General features: G+C 32.8%; 1 protein-coding gene across 2 annotated transcripts; it reads left to right on the forward strand.

Annotated features, from left to right (window-relative positions):
- The first annotated feature begins 8,129 nt into the window (after window positions 1-8,129).
- LOC149528485 (pectinesterase-like) lies at window positions 8,130-11,146 on the forward strand. Of its 2 annotated transcripts, XM_089811830.1 has the most exons (3): window positions 8,130-8,163; window positions 8,213-9,018; window positions 10,452-11,146. In XM_089811830.1, the coding sequence occupies exons 2-3, from the start codon at window positions 8,586-8,588 to the stop codon at window positions 11,144-11,146; spliced, it is 1,128 nt and encodes a 375-aa protein (XP_089667956.1). In that variant the 5' UTR covers window positions 8,130-8,163; window positions 8,213-8,585. The 2 variants fall into 2 exon arrangements, with proteins under 2 accessions (XP_089667956.1, XP_089667955.1); XM_089811829.1 differs by having other exon boundaries at window positions 8,146-9,018.
- The last annotated feature ends 4,771 nt before the right edge of the window (window positions 11,147-15,917 follow it).

Below are 15,917 nucleotides of genomic sequence, written 5' to 3' on the forward strand. Positions count from 1 at the left end.
ATATTATGGCTAGTATTCCAATTCCACAATGTGCAACCAAACAGAGGAAATGTGTATTCCCATAAAGAATTCTCGGTCAACCAAAAGGTCCCAAATTGAATTCTGAAATCATAATCTAGATTCCAAATTCTAGAATCCCAAAGTCAGCATTTTGAATGCCAATACTTAATTTATATTTCAGCAACCAAACGGGCCCTTATTGGTTGGTGATGGGTCCTGAAGGTTGAGTAAGATGGTGAGCAGGAATCAAAAGGATAGATCTCGGTCATCTAATGTGAGTTATTAGATGATCGACAATTGATTTCCAAACTAAGTACAAAGCCTAGAATGACTTTTTTCTTGAGCACAGTGAAATGTACTTATTTTGCATGAATTTGTGGTTAAAATGTTGCTACAATAGATTTTAAAGGTTGTCACCTCGTTTCGATTGTAATGTCTACATACAAAATTTGAAAGAAGAAAAATTTTGAGCTTGAGGTTTTTTCAAAATCAAAATTTTGGTGCTATGAAAATTCAAAAAGTAAACTAGTAAATTGTTGTTCTCTCTTCTTATGCTCTAAGTTAGACAATTACATGTTCTAGTATTTTCATGGTCATAGGTAAGCCCTAATTTGCATTCTTAAGCCCTATACAAGGCCTAGTTCTATTGTTCTTCTATTATATGAAAAAGTACTTTGGGAAGTTTAATTATGAGGACAGAAGGCTTTAGGATAATTTTGTCAAACAATTGCCTATGTCAAAGGAGGGTAGAGAGGAAACTAAAGGATGGAAAGTCTTAAAGAATGAAGTACATCCTGGTTTGAAATAAAAGTATGGAAATGTCAGTGATAAAAATATGCCAACCAAGGGTTTAGAAATTTTTAGGTGGTTAGGCCAATGCAGGGAACCCTCTTAGTAATGTATGAAAATTTGATTTAGAAAAATTTGTAATGCCCACTATTTTTCTAGATGTTGACCTACTGTTAAAGCTAGCAGACAACTATGACCCTATGTCACATGTAATTAGAGACATAAATGGGAATGTCTAGTTAAAAATAGACATTGGTTCCATCAGAAAAGCTTTTAGTCTTCATCTTGCTGAAGATGTGACTAATGGTGTAGATTTCAATATGTTTGAGGAAGCTTTTGGTCAAGTAGGGAAAGATGTGCAATAGAGTTTTATAACTTCCTTCTTGAAAGAAGTAGATGGGATCACATTAACATCTTTGGCTATTTCATACAACATGGGTAACTATGAGCATTACAATAACACTTTGGTGAATACCCATACTACCCTTTATCAGGTACTAGGGTTGACAAATAGGAGGAATTTCAATAAGACCACAATGTGGATGCATTTGGGAATTAAAAAGTATGGGGATGTAGTAATTTATGACTTCCCTAAATACTTTGAAATCAATATCAATGAAGGATTGACGGTTTTGAAGAAGGGAAAGACCACAAATTTCAAATGGTACTCATTGCTTGTGCATAAGATTCTCTTCTATAATAAGGACTATTTTCAAGAGTACATGGATCTTGAGCTTGAGAGGTATGGTGAAACATTGCTTGTGCAACTGTGGTCAACTATTATATATATGGATTGGGAGGGTTCTAGCTATTTGCTATTTGAAAATCAATTTGGAATTGCTTTGAGAAAAATAATTTTGTATGTGATTGATAATTTTACCCATCCATTGAAGATTTTATTGAGGCCTATTGATTTTAATTCAAAGCCAAAGATGTATCACCAATGAGGAGGCATTTATTTCTACCCTTATACCATAGTCATCCAGATATATGGATTCCCAAGGAGGCCTTTTGTACATCCTAAATATGTACCATTGAGCATCGATTTCCTTAAATTCATAAGGCATATTTCTATGTTGTAATCTACACTAACTTCCCTCTAGATAAGGCTTGAAAAGAAACTTTCATTCCTAACCTCACAATTTTCCATCATTTTATGATTATCAAAGATGGGAGGAATAATCTGGCTCAATTTCTCATACCCTATAACTTGGAAGTTAGATCAAAGAGGATGAATGATATCAAAGGTTTCTATGAAAGATTAATGCACAAGAGAAACAAGGCTGCAAGGGGTAAACATGAGTTTGACTACCTAGAGGACATCATTGGGAATGATTAGGATTTAAAACCTCATAAAAGAAAGAAATCATATTGGTGTATTATCAAGAGACCTTGGAAGAGATTTGAGAAAAGGACCCAAATTCTAATCCACTCTCAAATTGTAAGATCTTAAAATAGAGATTGAGAATACTTTTGGAAAATTTCCAAAGTATATATGATACTATGACCGTGAAGTTGGGGAGAGAAAAAAAGATAGAGGTGACTTTTGTTGATGATGAAGAAAGTTTAAATGTGTTGTTACAATCTACTAATATAGCCCCAAAAAGAAAGAAGAGGACATAAGAGAATAAGAGAGGATTCACAAACCAATAATGGTGAATCAAAGAAAGCCCTTGAAAATCTAGAGGGTTTAAGATTGTATCAAAGGAGGAGAATGGAAGAGAGGCTCATTGTCCCAAGAATAGTTGAAATACAAGGTATGGAGACAATAGTACAAAATGATCCAGCAAGAAGATCTCCATCTCCAAAATCTCCAAGACCACCTCCTACAACTTCACCACAAGAAACACTTAGTGATGACATACATGAAGAAAAAGGGGAAGAAACTCATAAGAAGAGATTATAGGGGAGGCATAAAACATTCAAGGTACAGAGAAATTTTGGGAATTGAATATACCATATGGAGATGATGATGATGATGATGATGATGAGTGGGTAAAAACACAAACCTATGTCACCCTTTTACAAAGGAAAAGGCTAACAAAAGTGTAACTATTCACCTTCAATAACATAAATATGGTATTATTATTTATAATTTGAAAATGAAGTAAACTAATGAAATGTGTAGAAATGGATGAAGTTTAGAATTATAATTTTTAATAATTATTTGGAAAAAGAAATGATATATTTTCCTATTTTTTAAAGGTAACTTTTTAGTTGCTAAAAAATGTTGGAAATTAGGGGTCTAGCTCCCACCACAAAACTACAAGGAAATAAACGTATTTCCTTTTGATCTCATATTATGTTATAGATAACATATGTAGCAAGAACAATCAAAAATAAAAATTGCCTTTAGACCTATATTTTGTCTTTTATAATGATTCAAATTTAAAGTTATTCAAATTGATAGTTTTCATCTCCCACCACATATTTCAAAATAAATATATTTCAACCAAAAGAATAATCATAGATTCTTGAAGAGGACTCTTTCCTCTAGAACGTTATATAATTTATAAATATTTCTTATATGATTTACTATTTTTTTCTTTCTCAAAATTGACATCTTCTCGAGTGTTAAAATATGTACTTGTAGAATTTTTTAATTACAATATATTATATCTAATTAAAACACTATGGACTCTATATGAGAATATTCTTGACTTTGAGCTCTATAAAATGGTGTTTATGAGGTATAAATATTGTAAGAGTGAGCAGAGTAAATAAAAGAGAGAGGTAGAGATATATAAGAGAGAGGGGTAGAGGTATATAGATAGGGTGCTGGCTAATTTCTAGATAATTTATGTATTAAAGACAAAAAATAGTCAAATATGATTCTTTTTCAAATTCACGAAAATACAATGAAATTTTCTCAAAAATTTTGTTGAGTGATTTGTAGGGAGGATTCAAAATTTCCATGTAAGCACTATGGGTTGATAGGGTAACAATAAAAAAAGGCCATACGATGTGCACCATTTGATCTATTATATGGAATACAAGCCAAGTTACCCCAAATAATTTGAGGGGAATGCACAAGTTTTCCCAAAAAAATGATGAAGAAATCATTGATAAAATGTAGATCAAAATGGATGATATTCTACAATTGTATGAGACAAGAAGAGATGTTTCTGTCAAAAATGCAAGGTTGCAAGTCCAAGTAAAACATTTTTATCATAAAAATATAATAGCAATAAATATGTCACAAAAAACATATCATAAAAAATAGTAAGATTTATTGAAACATCAGTTTTCTAAAAACATTTAATTTCTTTAGTAATTTGATACTAACTACTATAAAACATGCATTTTATAGACATTTCCAATTGGAAAAGTGTGAGACCATATATAACTTAGCTAGAATAAATTTATCAAGATCATATATTTGAACAAAATTGATTTTTAGATAGAAATACTCAAATTCAATCATTCTGATTAGTTAGCCTGAATGGTGACATAGCTTTGTACTTTCACCTGAATACATCTATGTTCTTGAAGAAAATATGGAAAGAGATCTTAAAGCCCCTAGGGTGCAAATCTTTGATATTACTATCCAAGAGATAAAGGGACTATTCCCAAGAAAATTAAGAAAAAAGTCTTGCAAGGTGAATGTAGCTTATGATGACTTTTTCAAATCAGTCTCCTTCAAGCAACTACTATGTTAGTACTTTAGAGAGGATTGCCAAAAAATGGTTGAGGAAGAGAAGAAACAAAGGCCAAATAATGATCTTGATGACCTTGGTAAAGAATTTTAGCTACCAATCTCAATATTGGTAATGCAATTGCATTTGACTCAATCATGAAAGATATGAGGTTAAAGAGATCTAAGAGGGAGGAAGAAATATCTACCTTTGGGATGTACTATAGTGAAGATCTAGTTGTCTTGGATACTTGGTCTCTCTCACCTTCTTCTTTTGGTTAGACTACTAGCGAGGACAATGAGGTAAAGGGAAATGTGGTCTTACAAAGATTTGAAGATTTTAAACTCTCCCAATCCACAAGGAATCTGCAAGAACCTATGGCCTATGCTCATAATGTAGCAAAGGGGACAGAGAAAAAATATGATCAGAGCTACAAGAAAGGTATAATCATGTATATATGCCTTATGAGAAGAGGACAAAGGAAAATACCAACCTGCAGAGCCAAGTAAGTTTTTTAGAGAAAAGGATTATAGAATATCTTGAAGCAACCAAGGTTTCCAACATGGATCAACCACCCATTACAGGGGTAGCTACCTTATCAATGCATTTAAGAATGGTACATTTTGTCCCAACAATTTTATCAACCTATCCCAAGGAAACCTTGTCAAAGAAAAGAAGAAGTGAAGATGCTCTGATTAAAGAGGTTGTAGATTTACAAATGCAACTAGAAAACAAATAGAGTGATTTTGAATACAATAAAGAATTCATAGTTAGGAATACATTGATGTTTTTGTTTGAAAAGATTAATTCTAAATTGTTCAGAATTCATGAAGTATGCAAGATTCTTTATTTGGCCATCAGCAAAATGGAGAGTGATAACACCTGTTGGTTAAGCCAACATACCAAAAATGGGTAGGGAGGATTGAAAAAATTAGGCAAATTGAGCTATGTGTAAGAGTAGAACCTAAACCCCCCCACCTCCCAAGTACCATGGGTAAGGTGAAGATTATTAAATCACTCAGGAACTTTTATGTTTTTCCATACTACATTAAGAATAAGATGGTGGAATTAAAAGATCAAATAGAGGGATTTCAAGGCACTTTGGTGCCACCTATCTTGAATAAAGACAAAGTTATCAAAGATTTTTCCATTTGGAGAACTCAAGCTATTACCATAGTAAGTGAAATATGGACATGATACTTTTTCAATAATGTATATCCTCCAAGTTAGTTAACTCGGGACTATTTCATGAGAATTTTGAGAAAGAAGTCACCCATGACACAATTAAATATATAGGCAAGTGACATATCAAATCTTGGAGCACACATGGCCAACTAATGATGATTTTGAGGAATGGGTTAAGAAATACATTGCATCTGATGATTCAAATCATGAAATTCCCCACCACAGAAGTAATAAAGGGATATTTTGGATAAGACAAAATGCAAGAAGATATGTGATCATGTGACTACAAATTGTCACATCATCTTGTTGAAGGACTAACCTTGTTGACAGTTTGTAACAAACTAGTGTGTCACATCAAATGATGACATGTGTCTGGATCTCTATGATTGAAGCTTGTTGTAACTAAACTATATAAGTGAGTTCCCAAGGCTAGAGAAGGGTCTAAGTTTTGATAGAATGAAATTTTATTGTCATCTTTTGAGTTGGTCCAAAAATAATGTATAGAGTTATTCTCTATTTATTATTCATAAAAGGAAATATAGGAACATGTTGTGTTGATTTTTTGAGAGTTATGATTTATGGGATCTAATATTTCATTGTATTACTTCAAGAAAATTAATACAAATGAAAAAGTGTTATGACTTGCTTAATTCAAATCTTTTCTTTTTTTTTTGTTATTCTTCAATTCTTCGAGGTTTGATAACAATGCCAGTTGAATTTCAGTTGTAATTCATCCTACATTATATCATATTTTATGTTTTTCTCATAATAAAATGGATTATGTAATTGCTTGATATAAATTAGAAGAATTAAGGGTTCCATGAATAGATTGATAAGAATGAGATCTAAAGATAAGTATTAATGTTTCTTTTCACAAAGTGAGGGAATAGATCTACAATGTGTGTCTAAATCCGTGGTCCTATAATCCAATAGATAAAGCTCTAGAGTCAAAAATGAGAGTTGAGAAATTAGATATATAATTCTATGAAGTATCTGAATTTAAAATAAAAATATATATTATGTTTTATGTTTTGTTCAAAGGATCTAAAAGGCTAGCATGTACTTGGTCTAGAGAGCTTTAGGGTTTAGAAGATTAGCTATCCTCTGTCCTTCTTTGTTGTCTCTAGATTAGAAGAAGCAAAGGCAAATATTTGTTTTATTGAAATTTATGATAAATAACATTGTAAGGAAGAGTGGGGATAGATCCTAAGGTATACCCACCTGAATCTTATAGAGTTCAAATGGGAGAAGACCAAATGTCTTCTTAGTTGGCCCTGCTTGCTTGCATTGAATCACCTATAATGATTTTTAGCTAACTCCTAGGATTTTTTTGCTTTCTCAAAGCTAGTTGAAATCCTATCAAATTGGGAGCCAACAAAAGCCTTCACGAACCTTCACCCACACCTTACACTAATTACACTTTCTATAATTCAGCCAAAAGATGTCAACATGAGACATGCCATTTCCATATTAAAAAAGTCTATGCATAAAGGGTCTTTTGACTATTCAACTACCTCAAATTCAAACAAAAATGTTATGAATATAACTCAAATGAATTCATATTAAAATTTAACAACCTTTATTTTTACTTTTTAGATAAACTGCAATAAACATTGTCCAATACCACCTTGGCTAAAATGAGAGTGCATTAGGTACTCTTTACCTATCCTAAAAATCTGTCACCCATAAACTAGACACGGGCCCAAAAGTCCAACTATTAATTCTTTATAAAAATTGACTAGAATATAAAATTTACACTTGCTACTATTAAAAGAATATTAAGAGCGACGCGGCAAGACAGCAGAGAGAAGGGCGATGGAGCAAATTGTATGAATTTAGAATACCCTCAAGATCCTCAAACAATGAATCTACCTTGCATCTCAAATGGCCCTGTTTTTTGGGGTTGACAAGTCTGCTTCCTCTTAATTAATTTACTCTGCAAAGCCTTCAAAGTCATCGTCTGCAAGTAGGATGAGCTTAACAAAATGGCCATGAATTTCAAACTCCAGACAACTAATGCCAGGCCGCAAAGCATCTACGTGCTCACATGGGATTCAGTTGACTTAGATTTTTCTATAACTACTTTATCATTCTTATTCTGATCATCTCTCCAGAAAATTGAATGCAAAAATCCTTACATTTCAGAAATAGAATACATAGTTTGCACAGCATCTACCACATGGGATCGAGATGACTTAAATTTCTCTTGGTTTTTATAAGCAACTGAGATCACAAATTGTATGCCAACCAATACACTGCTATTCATCGAGTTTCTGCTTCAAAAAAAAATGGCTTAACAGTTTCTGATTTTGCTTCTCATCTTATTCTTATTCTAATGCCATACCATAGAATGTGATCAGAATATGTGAAAGATATTGCAAATAGATCTTACATTAAAATAGATAATTTACAAAGCATCAACTCACATGGGATGAAGTTGACTTAGTTTTCTGCGGTTTCTATAAATAACAGAGATCACAATTTGTATACCAAGTCCAACACATTGGTTTCTATCAAAGCTCTCTTCTTGCAAGAAATGGCTCAATTCTTTCTGGTTTCGCTTCTCGTGATATTTCTGTCAGTTAATCCAAGTCACTCTGCAGATCCTCAGATTCTGACTCAAATTGCCGTCAGGACAAGCATATCACAAGCCCAGAAAATCCGTGCCTTAATTATTCCTTCTGTCCATTCGAGGCCGTCAATGAACGAAAAGCAGAGGCAAGCTGTTGGCGATTGCATAGAATTGTATGATCTCACAGTGGGTGTTTTGACGGATGGTCTGTAATATTGACGCATTCTTCTAGTTTGGATTTGAAGAAAGCAGTGGATATTCAGAGTTATCTGAGTGCAGCCCTGACGAATGCCGTCACCTGTCTTGACGGTCTGAAAGAAGCAAAGGTAAATACCGGCTTCTTCTCTAATTTCACCCGTCAAGCACCTGACGCCTCGCGGGGTTTAAGTAATTGTCTGGGATTGATGAAAAGGTATTGGATCAAAACAGTGGACTATGAACAGACTTCTGTCCCCAATCGACGCCTGTCATTTGACTCCCCCGGGGATGATTTCATGACGGGCGAGGACGGTTTTCCGTCGTGGATGTCTGGTGCGGACAGGAGAATGCTGGCGCAGAAGACTAAAAGTGGCGTCAAATTGGCGGCCAATGCGGTGACGGTGGCGCAGGACGGCAGCGGGAATTATACCACGATTACTGCCGCTATCAATGCCGTTCCGAACAATAGTCCGAATCGATCCGTGATTTATGTTACGGCTGGAGTCTACGATGAAAATGTGAGCGTGGGGAGTAACAAATTTAATGTGATGCTTATTGGTGACGGAAAAGACGTCACTGTCATCACCGGCAACAGAAGCGTTGGGGATAATTCGACCACTTTCAATTCAGCAACTCTAGGTTTGCTAGCATGCCCACTTTTTTTTTTTAATATCTTACTATTTTGTAACTTTTTGTTGAGAGGCATTTTATAATGGTAGTATAAGGTCGAACGGCTTAAACATCACACACTAACGGCTTAAACATCACACACTAAGGCTTGATTCATAGTGCAAAAGTGTTAAATAGTCAAAGTTTAACTTACTTTTCCACGCTTAATTTCTTCCTTAGTGTGTGATGTTTAAGGCTGGCCATAAAAGGTAGAATAATAGTGAATAGAGATTTTTATAATCTATGAGAAATATTTCAATGGTGCTTTAATGAATTTGTATCACTAGTTTTCATCAATTTTGGGGATATTATGATCTATAATTAGGATGAAGGGAGAGAGCATAAGGTCTATCACACTTTTTCTTCCATCACTTCTTATGCTTTCATTGTTCTTGTTGATAGACCACAAAGTGTGATATCTCTTATGCTTTCTTTCTTCATCCTGGTGTACTACTATGCAATATGATACTTCTTATGCTTTCTCTCTTCATCTTGATGATGGATCATAGAGTGTGTATCTTTATATTCCATTCATTTCCATCTACTACTATGGTCTAAATACGTGTCCCATATTGTAGCCATGTGTGTCGAAACAACTAACTGTGATTTTCCAACTACGCCCAGTATTGCATGATTTGATCTATTTTTTAATTCAATGTAAATCTTTCTAAATTTAATTTAGAAAAATTCATTTATGCTTTTTTTTTATGTATAAACAAAACTTACATTGAATGAGAAAGACAAATGAAATGTTCTTCTATGCAAAGAACCATAGTAAAGTAGAACTTAATTTATAATAGTTATTTATTTAGTATTTGTATATCTATAATATTATTTTTGAAGTAATAAAAAATTCTTCTAATAATTTAAAAATTTATATTAAATATATTTTTATATATTATAAATTTTATATCTAATCATATCTATTTTATATCTAATCATATAATATTAATAGTGGGCCCATTTGATTGTTGGAATAGGAATACAGAATAGGAAACATATTCCCATTTTGCTTCTAAAATGAGCTTATGTCCATTCCAAAAAATAGTTGTTATTAGAATAGCCATTCCTATTCCCAATATGCATTCATATTCTCAATTCCTATTCCAAAAATATTGTCTATTTTGTAAATAATATTTTATCTTTCTTTCCCAAATCCATATGAATTTACTGCTGCAGAAGAAATGGTATAATAACCTTCACGAATTGGAATATATAATGTTAAAAACTATTTAATTTTAAATAAAATAGTAAAAAATTGATATTTCTCAATAATTTTGAGATAGTGAGCAAAGTCAAATTACAAATAAATAATTATTCGTTTCTCACAACATTTGGAAACATTTGCATTGGAGTTTCAAATGTTATGCTAATCTTGATGCATTGAAATACATGATATGCAGCAACAACGGGGAAAGGTTTTATTGCAAGGGACCTCACAATACAAAACACGGCCGGAGCAATAAAACACCAGGCCGTCGCTCTACGCGTGGGAGCAGATTTATCCGCATTTTACAATTGCAGCTTCAAAGGTTACCAAGACACTCTCTACGTTCACTCTCTCCGCCAGTTCTACAGAGAATGTGATATCTACGGCACTGTAGATTTCATCTTCGGCAACGCAGCAGTTGTATTCCAAAACTGCACTCTTTTGGCAAGAACACCGTTGAGAGGGCAGCAGATTTTATTCACAGCCCAAGGCAGAACGGACCCTAATCAGAATACGGGAATATCGATCCACAAGTGTAATGTTACAGCTGCACCAGATCTTGTTCCAAATGTTTCATCTTTCCCAACGTACCTCGGAAGGCCATGGAAAGAGTACTCTCGCACCGTTTACATGAAATCCTACTTAGATGCTCTCATTCAGCCGGCGGGATGGTTGGAATGGAATGGTACATTTGCCTTGAGCACGTTGTACTATGGTGAGTACAGAAACCAAGGGCCAGGGTCAAATACTTCCCAAAGAGTTACAACGTGGCCTGGTTATCGACGTGCTATGAATACCAGTGAGGCTCAGAATTTCACCGTATCTTCATTCATCTCTGGTGGTACGTGGCTCCCCGCAACGGGCGTTCCGCGTGGACTGTCACTTTAAAACATGAATGATCATTCAACTCTCCTTGGAATGTCAACCGTTGTCATTTTTTTTATCTCCCCAAATCTTCTTCAAGTATTGTAATGCTTTATCTCTCCCAAATCTTCAAGCAGTGATGTGAAATTCTTTTTGTTCTCTTTCAGACATTCGTATCAATAAAAACAATGAATTCATAAGATTTTTTTTTTAATTGGATATGGCATTTCGAGAACTTGTAAGTGCCTTGTTTTGTATTTTTTTAATGGAATAGAAGTATAGTATTGTACAAGGCGTAATAATCAAACTTTGTAATTTTACTTTATTTTGTTCTCTCTTATATAGTCGTGAAGATTTTTTTTAATTGGATAAGGTACTTGGAGAACATGCAAAGTGTCTTCTCTTTTATTATTTTCTTTAGTATGGAAGTAGAGTATTGCACAATGCAAAATCACACAAGAAGAATGATCAAACCTTGTAAGTTTTTAATTCTCTTTTAGACATTCATATTAATAATACAAATAAAGTTAGGAAGATATTTTTAAATATATTAAATATATTTATATATATTATACAAATTTTATATATAATTATATTAATATTATTAACGGTCTATTTGGTTGCTGGAATAGGAATACATATTCTCATTTTGTCCAAAAAATAATTGTTATTGGAATAGCCCTTCCTATTCACTAAAAAGATAACTAAGTCATATATAGATAAAGAAGGGAGAATCTATGAATTCATACTTCTTAAAGGTGGCTAGTCTAAGAGATGAACTTGCAAGTATAGGGGAAGAGCTAACAGTTATGGCTATAGATGGGTTATTGGATTCATGGGAAACATTCTCACAAGTAGTTAAGTGTTAGAGATAATATTCTGGACTTCAATATACTTAAAGGAGATTGCCTTCAAGAAGAATTTATGAAACTTAAGAAAGGAGGAAAATTGAAAATTGAAGATGAAGAATTTCATGTTCTCAACACAAATTTCTATAAAGGTAAGAAGAAGCATTTCAAGAAGAAGAAGGGTAATCAAAGAAATGACAAACTTAAAAAATATTTATCCAAACTAGAATACTTCAAATATGAAAATTTTGGACACTATAGATCTAATTGCCCTGAGAATTCAAAGTAGCAAGTGAACTGTACAAACGTCACTAGGAAAGAAGAAAACTATGATCTTGAGAAATGTGTATTGTATTCTTCACTATCAAATGAAGTATCAAAAAAATCATTTGTAATTGATAGTGGATCATCTCAACACATTATAGGATACAAAGAAGTAATAGAATCAATATCAAAAGAAGTTAATGGAAAAGTTACCATAGGTGATAATTCATTCAGTCAAAGGAATTGGGAACTACACATTTAAACTAAATTCGTGCATTTCTCTCCATCTCAAAAGAGTACTCTATGTACTAGGAAAAAGAGGAATATAATCTCTATTACAATACTTGAAGATGATGGACATAATTTTGCATTCATGGATGGTAAAGAAATGACCTAGTTTAAGAACTCTTCATTTAAGAAATCAAAGTTGATTGGTCAAAGAAAGGGATACTTGTATGAATTAAGCATAGAACCTATTCAAGCCTTAATTGATGAAGTTGTTGATATAAACTAAATGCAACATAGAAGGTTAGGACATCTAAAATTCAAAGCCTTATCAACTATAGAGAAGATGATTACTAGTTTACCTAAGTTGAATAAAGATCATTCAAGCATATGCAAAGGATGGGCTCTAGGTAAGAACACCAAAAGTCCATTTCATGATAGCACTAGAAAAACTAACAATGTTTTGGAATTAGTCCACTCATATTTATGTGGACCTATGCCTATTCCTTCTCTTGGAAGATTCTGGTACTATATACTTTTTATAGATAACTTCTCTAGGAAAACTTGGATTTACTTCTTAAAATGTAAAGAATAAGAAGAAATCCTTAAGAGATTTAAAGAATTCAAAACCTTAACTGAAAACTTATCAGGACATAAAATTAAAACTCTTAAGACTAATCATGGAGGGGAATATGTACTTTGGATTTTTTAAAGATTTTTGTAAAGAAGCATGAATTAAGAGGGCATATACTATTCGTTATAACCTACAACAAAATGGGGTAGAAGAAAGGAAGAATAGAACAATTATAGAAGCAGCAAGACCTATGATATTTGATCAAAATTTAGAATGTTATCTTTGGGCATAAGCCACTTGTATTGTTGTCTATATTCAAAATAGAAGTCCTCACTCACATCTTAGAGATAAAACTCCTAAAGAAATATTTTCTAAGGTTAAAAAAAATATAAGCCATCTTAGGATATTTGGGTGCCCAGAATATGTACGTGTTCCAAAAGAAAAGAGAACTAAGTTAGAACCCTCTAGGAGGAAAGGTATTTTTTTTGGGTATAGTGAAACATCTAAGGCATATAGAGTTTTCATACCTGGTCAGAAAAATATTGAACTTAGTAGGGATTTAATATTTGAAGAGGATTTAGCATTCAAAAGAGCCCTTAGTTCTGTAGATCCTACACATATAACTAAATCTAAAGAAAATCATGAATCTGAGTTTTAGAGGGAGAACATTGAAGAAATTGAAAATGAAATTCAAAATCTTAATCATGAGGAAACTCAAATCCTAAAAAAATACCACTTTGGGCTATTAAGACTATACATGAAGTACAAGACTTGATTGCACCATCTAGAACCTTTAGAGAAAGAAAAAGACCCAAAATATTTTCTAGTTATGCAACAAACATGAGTGATTTATCTAAATTAGAACAACCAATATTTCAGATGCTATTAAACATACAACTTGGAAGGATACTATGACAGAAGAATACCAATCCATTATTAAGAATGATGTTTAGGAAATTGTTCCAAGGCCTAAAGGAAAATCTGATTCTTCTTTTAAGTGGATATTTAAAATCGAGCATGTTGCTAATGATAGCATTGAAAAATATAAAGTCAAATTTGTAGCCAGAGGATTCTCTCAGAAGGAGGAAATTGACTATGAAGAAACCTTTGCTCTAGTTGCCAGATACACCTCTGTAAGAGTAGTCCTAGCTATTGCACCATCGAAGGGATGAAAAGTACATCAGATGGATGGGTAGTCCCACAATAATGAGTTCCACTTTTTGACCAATTTTGACACTGAAATCAATATTTTTGCAACAAATGTCACGTTCAAGTGACTATATCTCCAAAACTATAAATAATTTCAGGATGACATAAACTAGTGATTTCGAGTACTCTATTCCTACTTTGTAACCATATTTTTTAATCTAAAAAAAAAAATCATTTATGTCAATTTTTTCATCTCTTCCGAAAAGTGGTACATAATAAAATTCAATATTTTTAAAGAGTGACAGTCTATTTGACACACATAACTTTTTTTCTAGAAATGATAATGAATTAATTCTTTTGGCGTTAGATTTTTAACATAAATATCCAGAGGATGCATTTGGTTTGATTCATTTTGGTTGAATATTGTATAGTTTGTGAAGTTTTGAAGTGACACAAATCATAATTCAAACATATGTTCCATTTGACACAGATAATTTGAAGTCAATTTATCATAAACCTTTTTTTTTTTAATAGAAAGGTATCCCAATAAGCTAGTTCCTACATATTTTTAAAAAAAATTAACCTAATTTACTAATTTTTCCAAAGTGTCAAAGTCGGTTGATGTTCAATCGGTAATGAACCTATAATGAGTTAAACTCATATTTGAAAGTCTTAATGACTAAAATATGTATTACAATTATAGTTGTTAGAAAGTTTGCTCCGAGCAGCACATTTTGATATTTTTTATTTTACAGTAGGAGATCATTCTCTTGCAATTATGGGTGTCAAAAGAGCAAAAAATAAATAAAATATGAAAAAAGGGTTTAAAATTTCCTAATTTTTGCCGTTCGAGTGAACATGGCGTTCGAACGAACATATTGGTCATGTTCATTCGAGTGAACATGGCATTCGAACGAATATGCACACTACACTTTCCTGGTTGTCGAAAAGTTAACAGCACATGTTCACCTGAATATGTGCCATTTTATATGTTCGACCGAACATGCAAAAAAAGAAAAATATTGATAGCGATAGTCAAATCCATACAATGATTTTTTATCTGGTTATTGCGCAAAATTTATCTTGATGCAAGGGATATATTTTATTTTATTTTATTTTATAATGGGAAATAAGAAAGGAAGGCAAAAGAAATATGCAAGGAAGAGATCAGATGAAGTAGAACAAAGAAATATTAGAAGACTGTGGCATGTTATCATCGAATTAAACAAGGTGAAGGAAATGTTGAAGAAGGCTCAATAGAAGTAGAAGTAGTGCATATGGGAGAGAGGTCAACAACACTCCCTACAGAATCTCAAACAATAAATGTTGAAGAAAGTTCAAGATCACTCCCTATAGAGGTTCAAATAACAAAAGTTAGAGAAGGGTCAGAATCTTTCCCTCTAGAATCTCAAACAATAGATATTGGAGAAGGCTCAAGATCAGTCCTTGTAGAAATTCCAATAACAAAAGTCAGAGAAGGGTTGACATCAAGTGCAAGAACTGGTATGGATGAACTCTTAAATATTTCCCAATCTATAAAGAATGGTATTTCTAATAAGAATTTAGATCATTTATTTAAAATGGATGTGGATAAATTGAGAAAACTTGTAGCTAGTGTTCAACCATTAATTTTGTCTAAGAAAAGGTCAATGAATAAGAAGATAAGAGAAATTATTACTCAATTTAATAACATTGAAACACTTGAACAAGCTCAGTTGCTTTCACTTTTGCTTCC

This window comes from Cupressus sempervirens, chromosome 11 (assembly GCF_028749045.1).
Source record: "Cupressus sempervirens isolate cs-2001-9-10 chromosome 11, ASM2874904v1, whole genome shotgun sequence".
NCBI classification, from domain to species: Eukaryota; Viridiplantae; Streptophyta; class Pinopsida; order Cupressales; family Cupressaceae; genus Cupressus; species Cupressus sempervirens.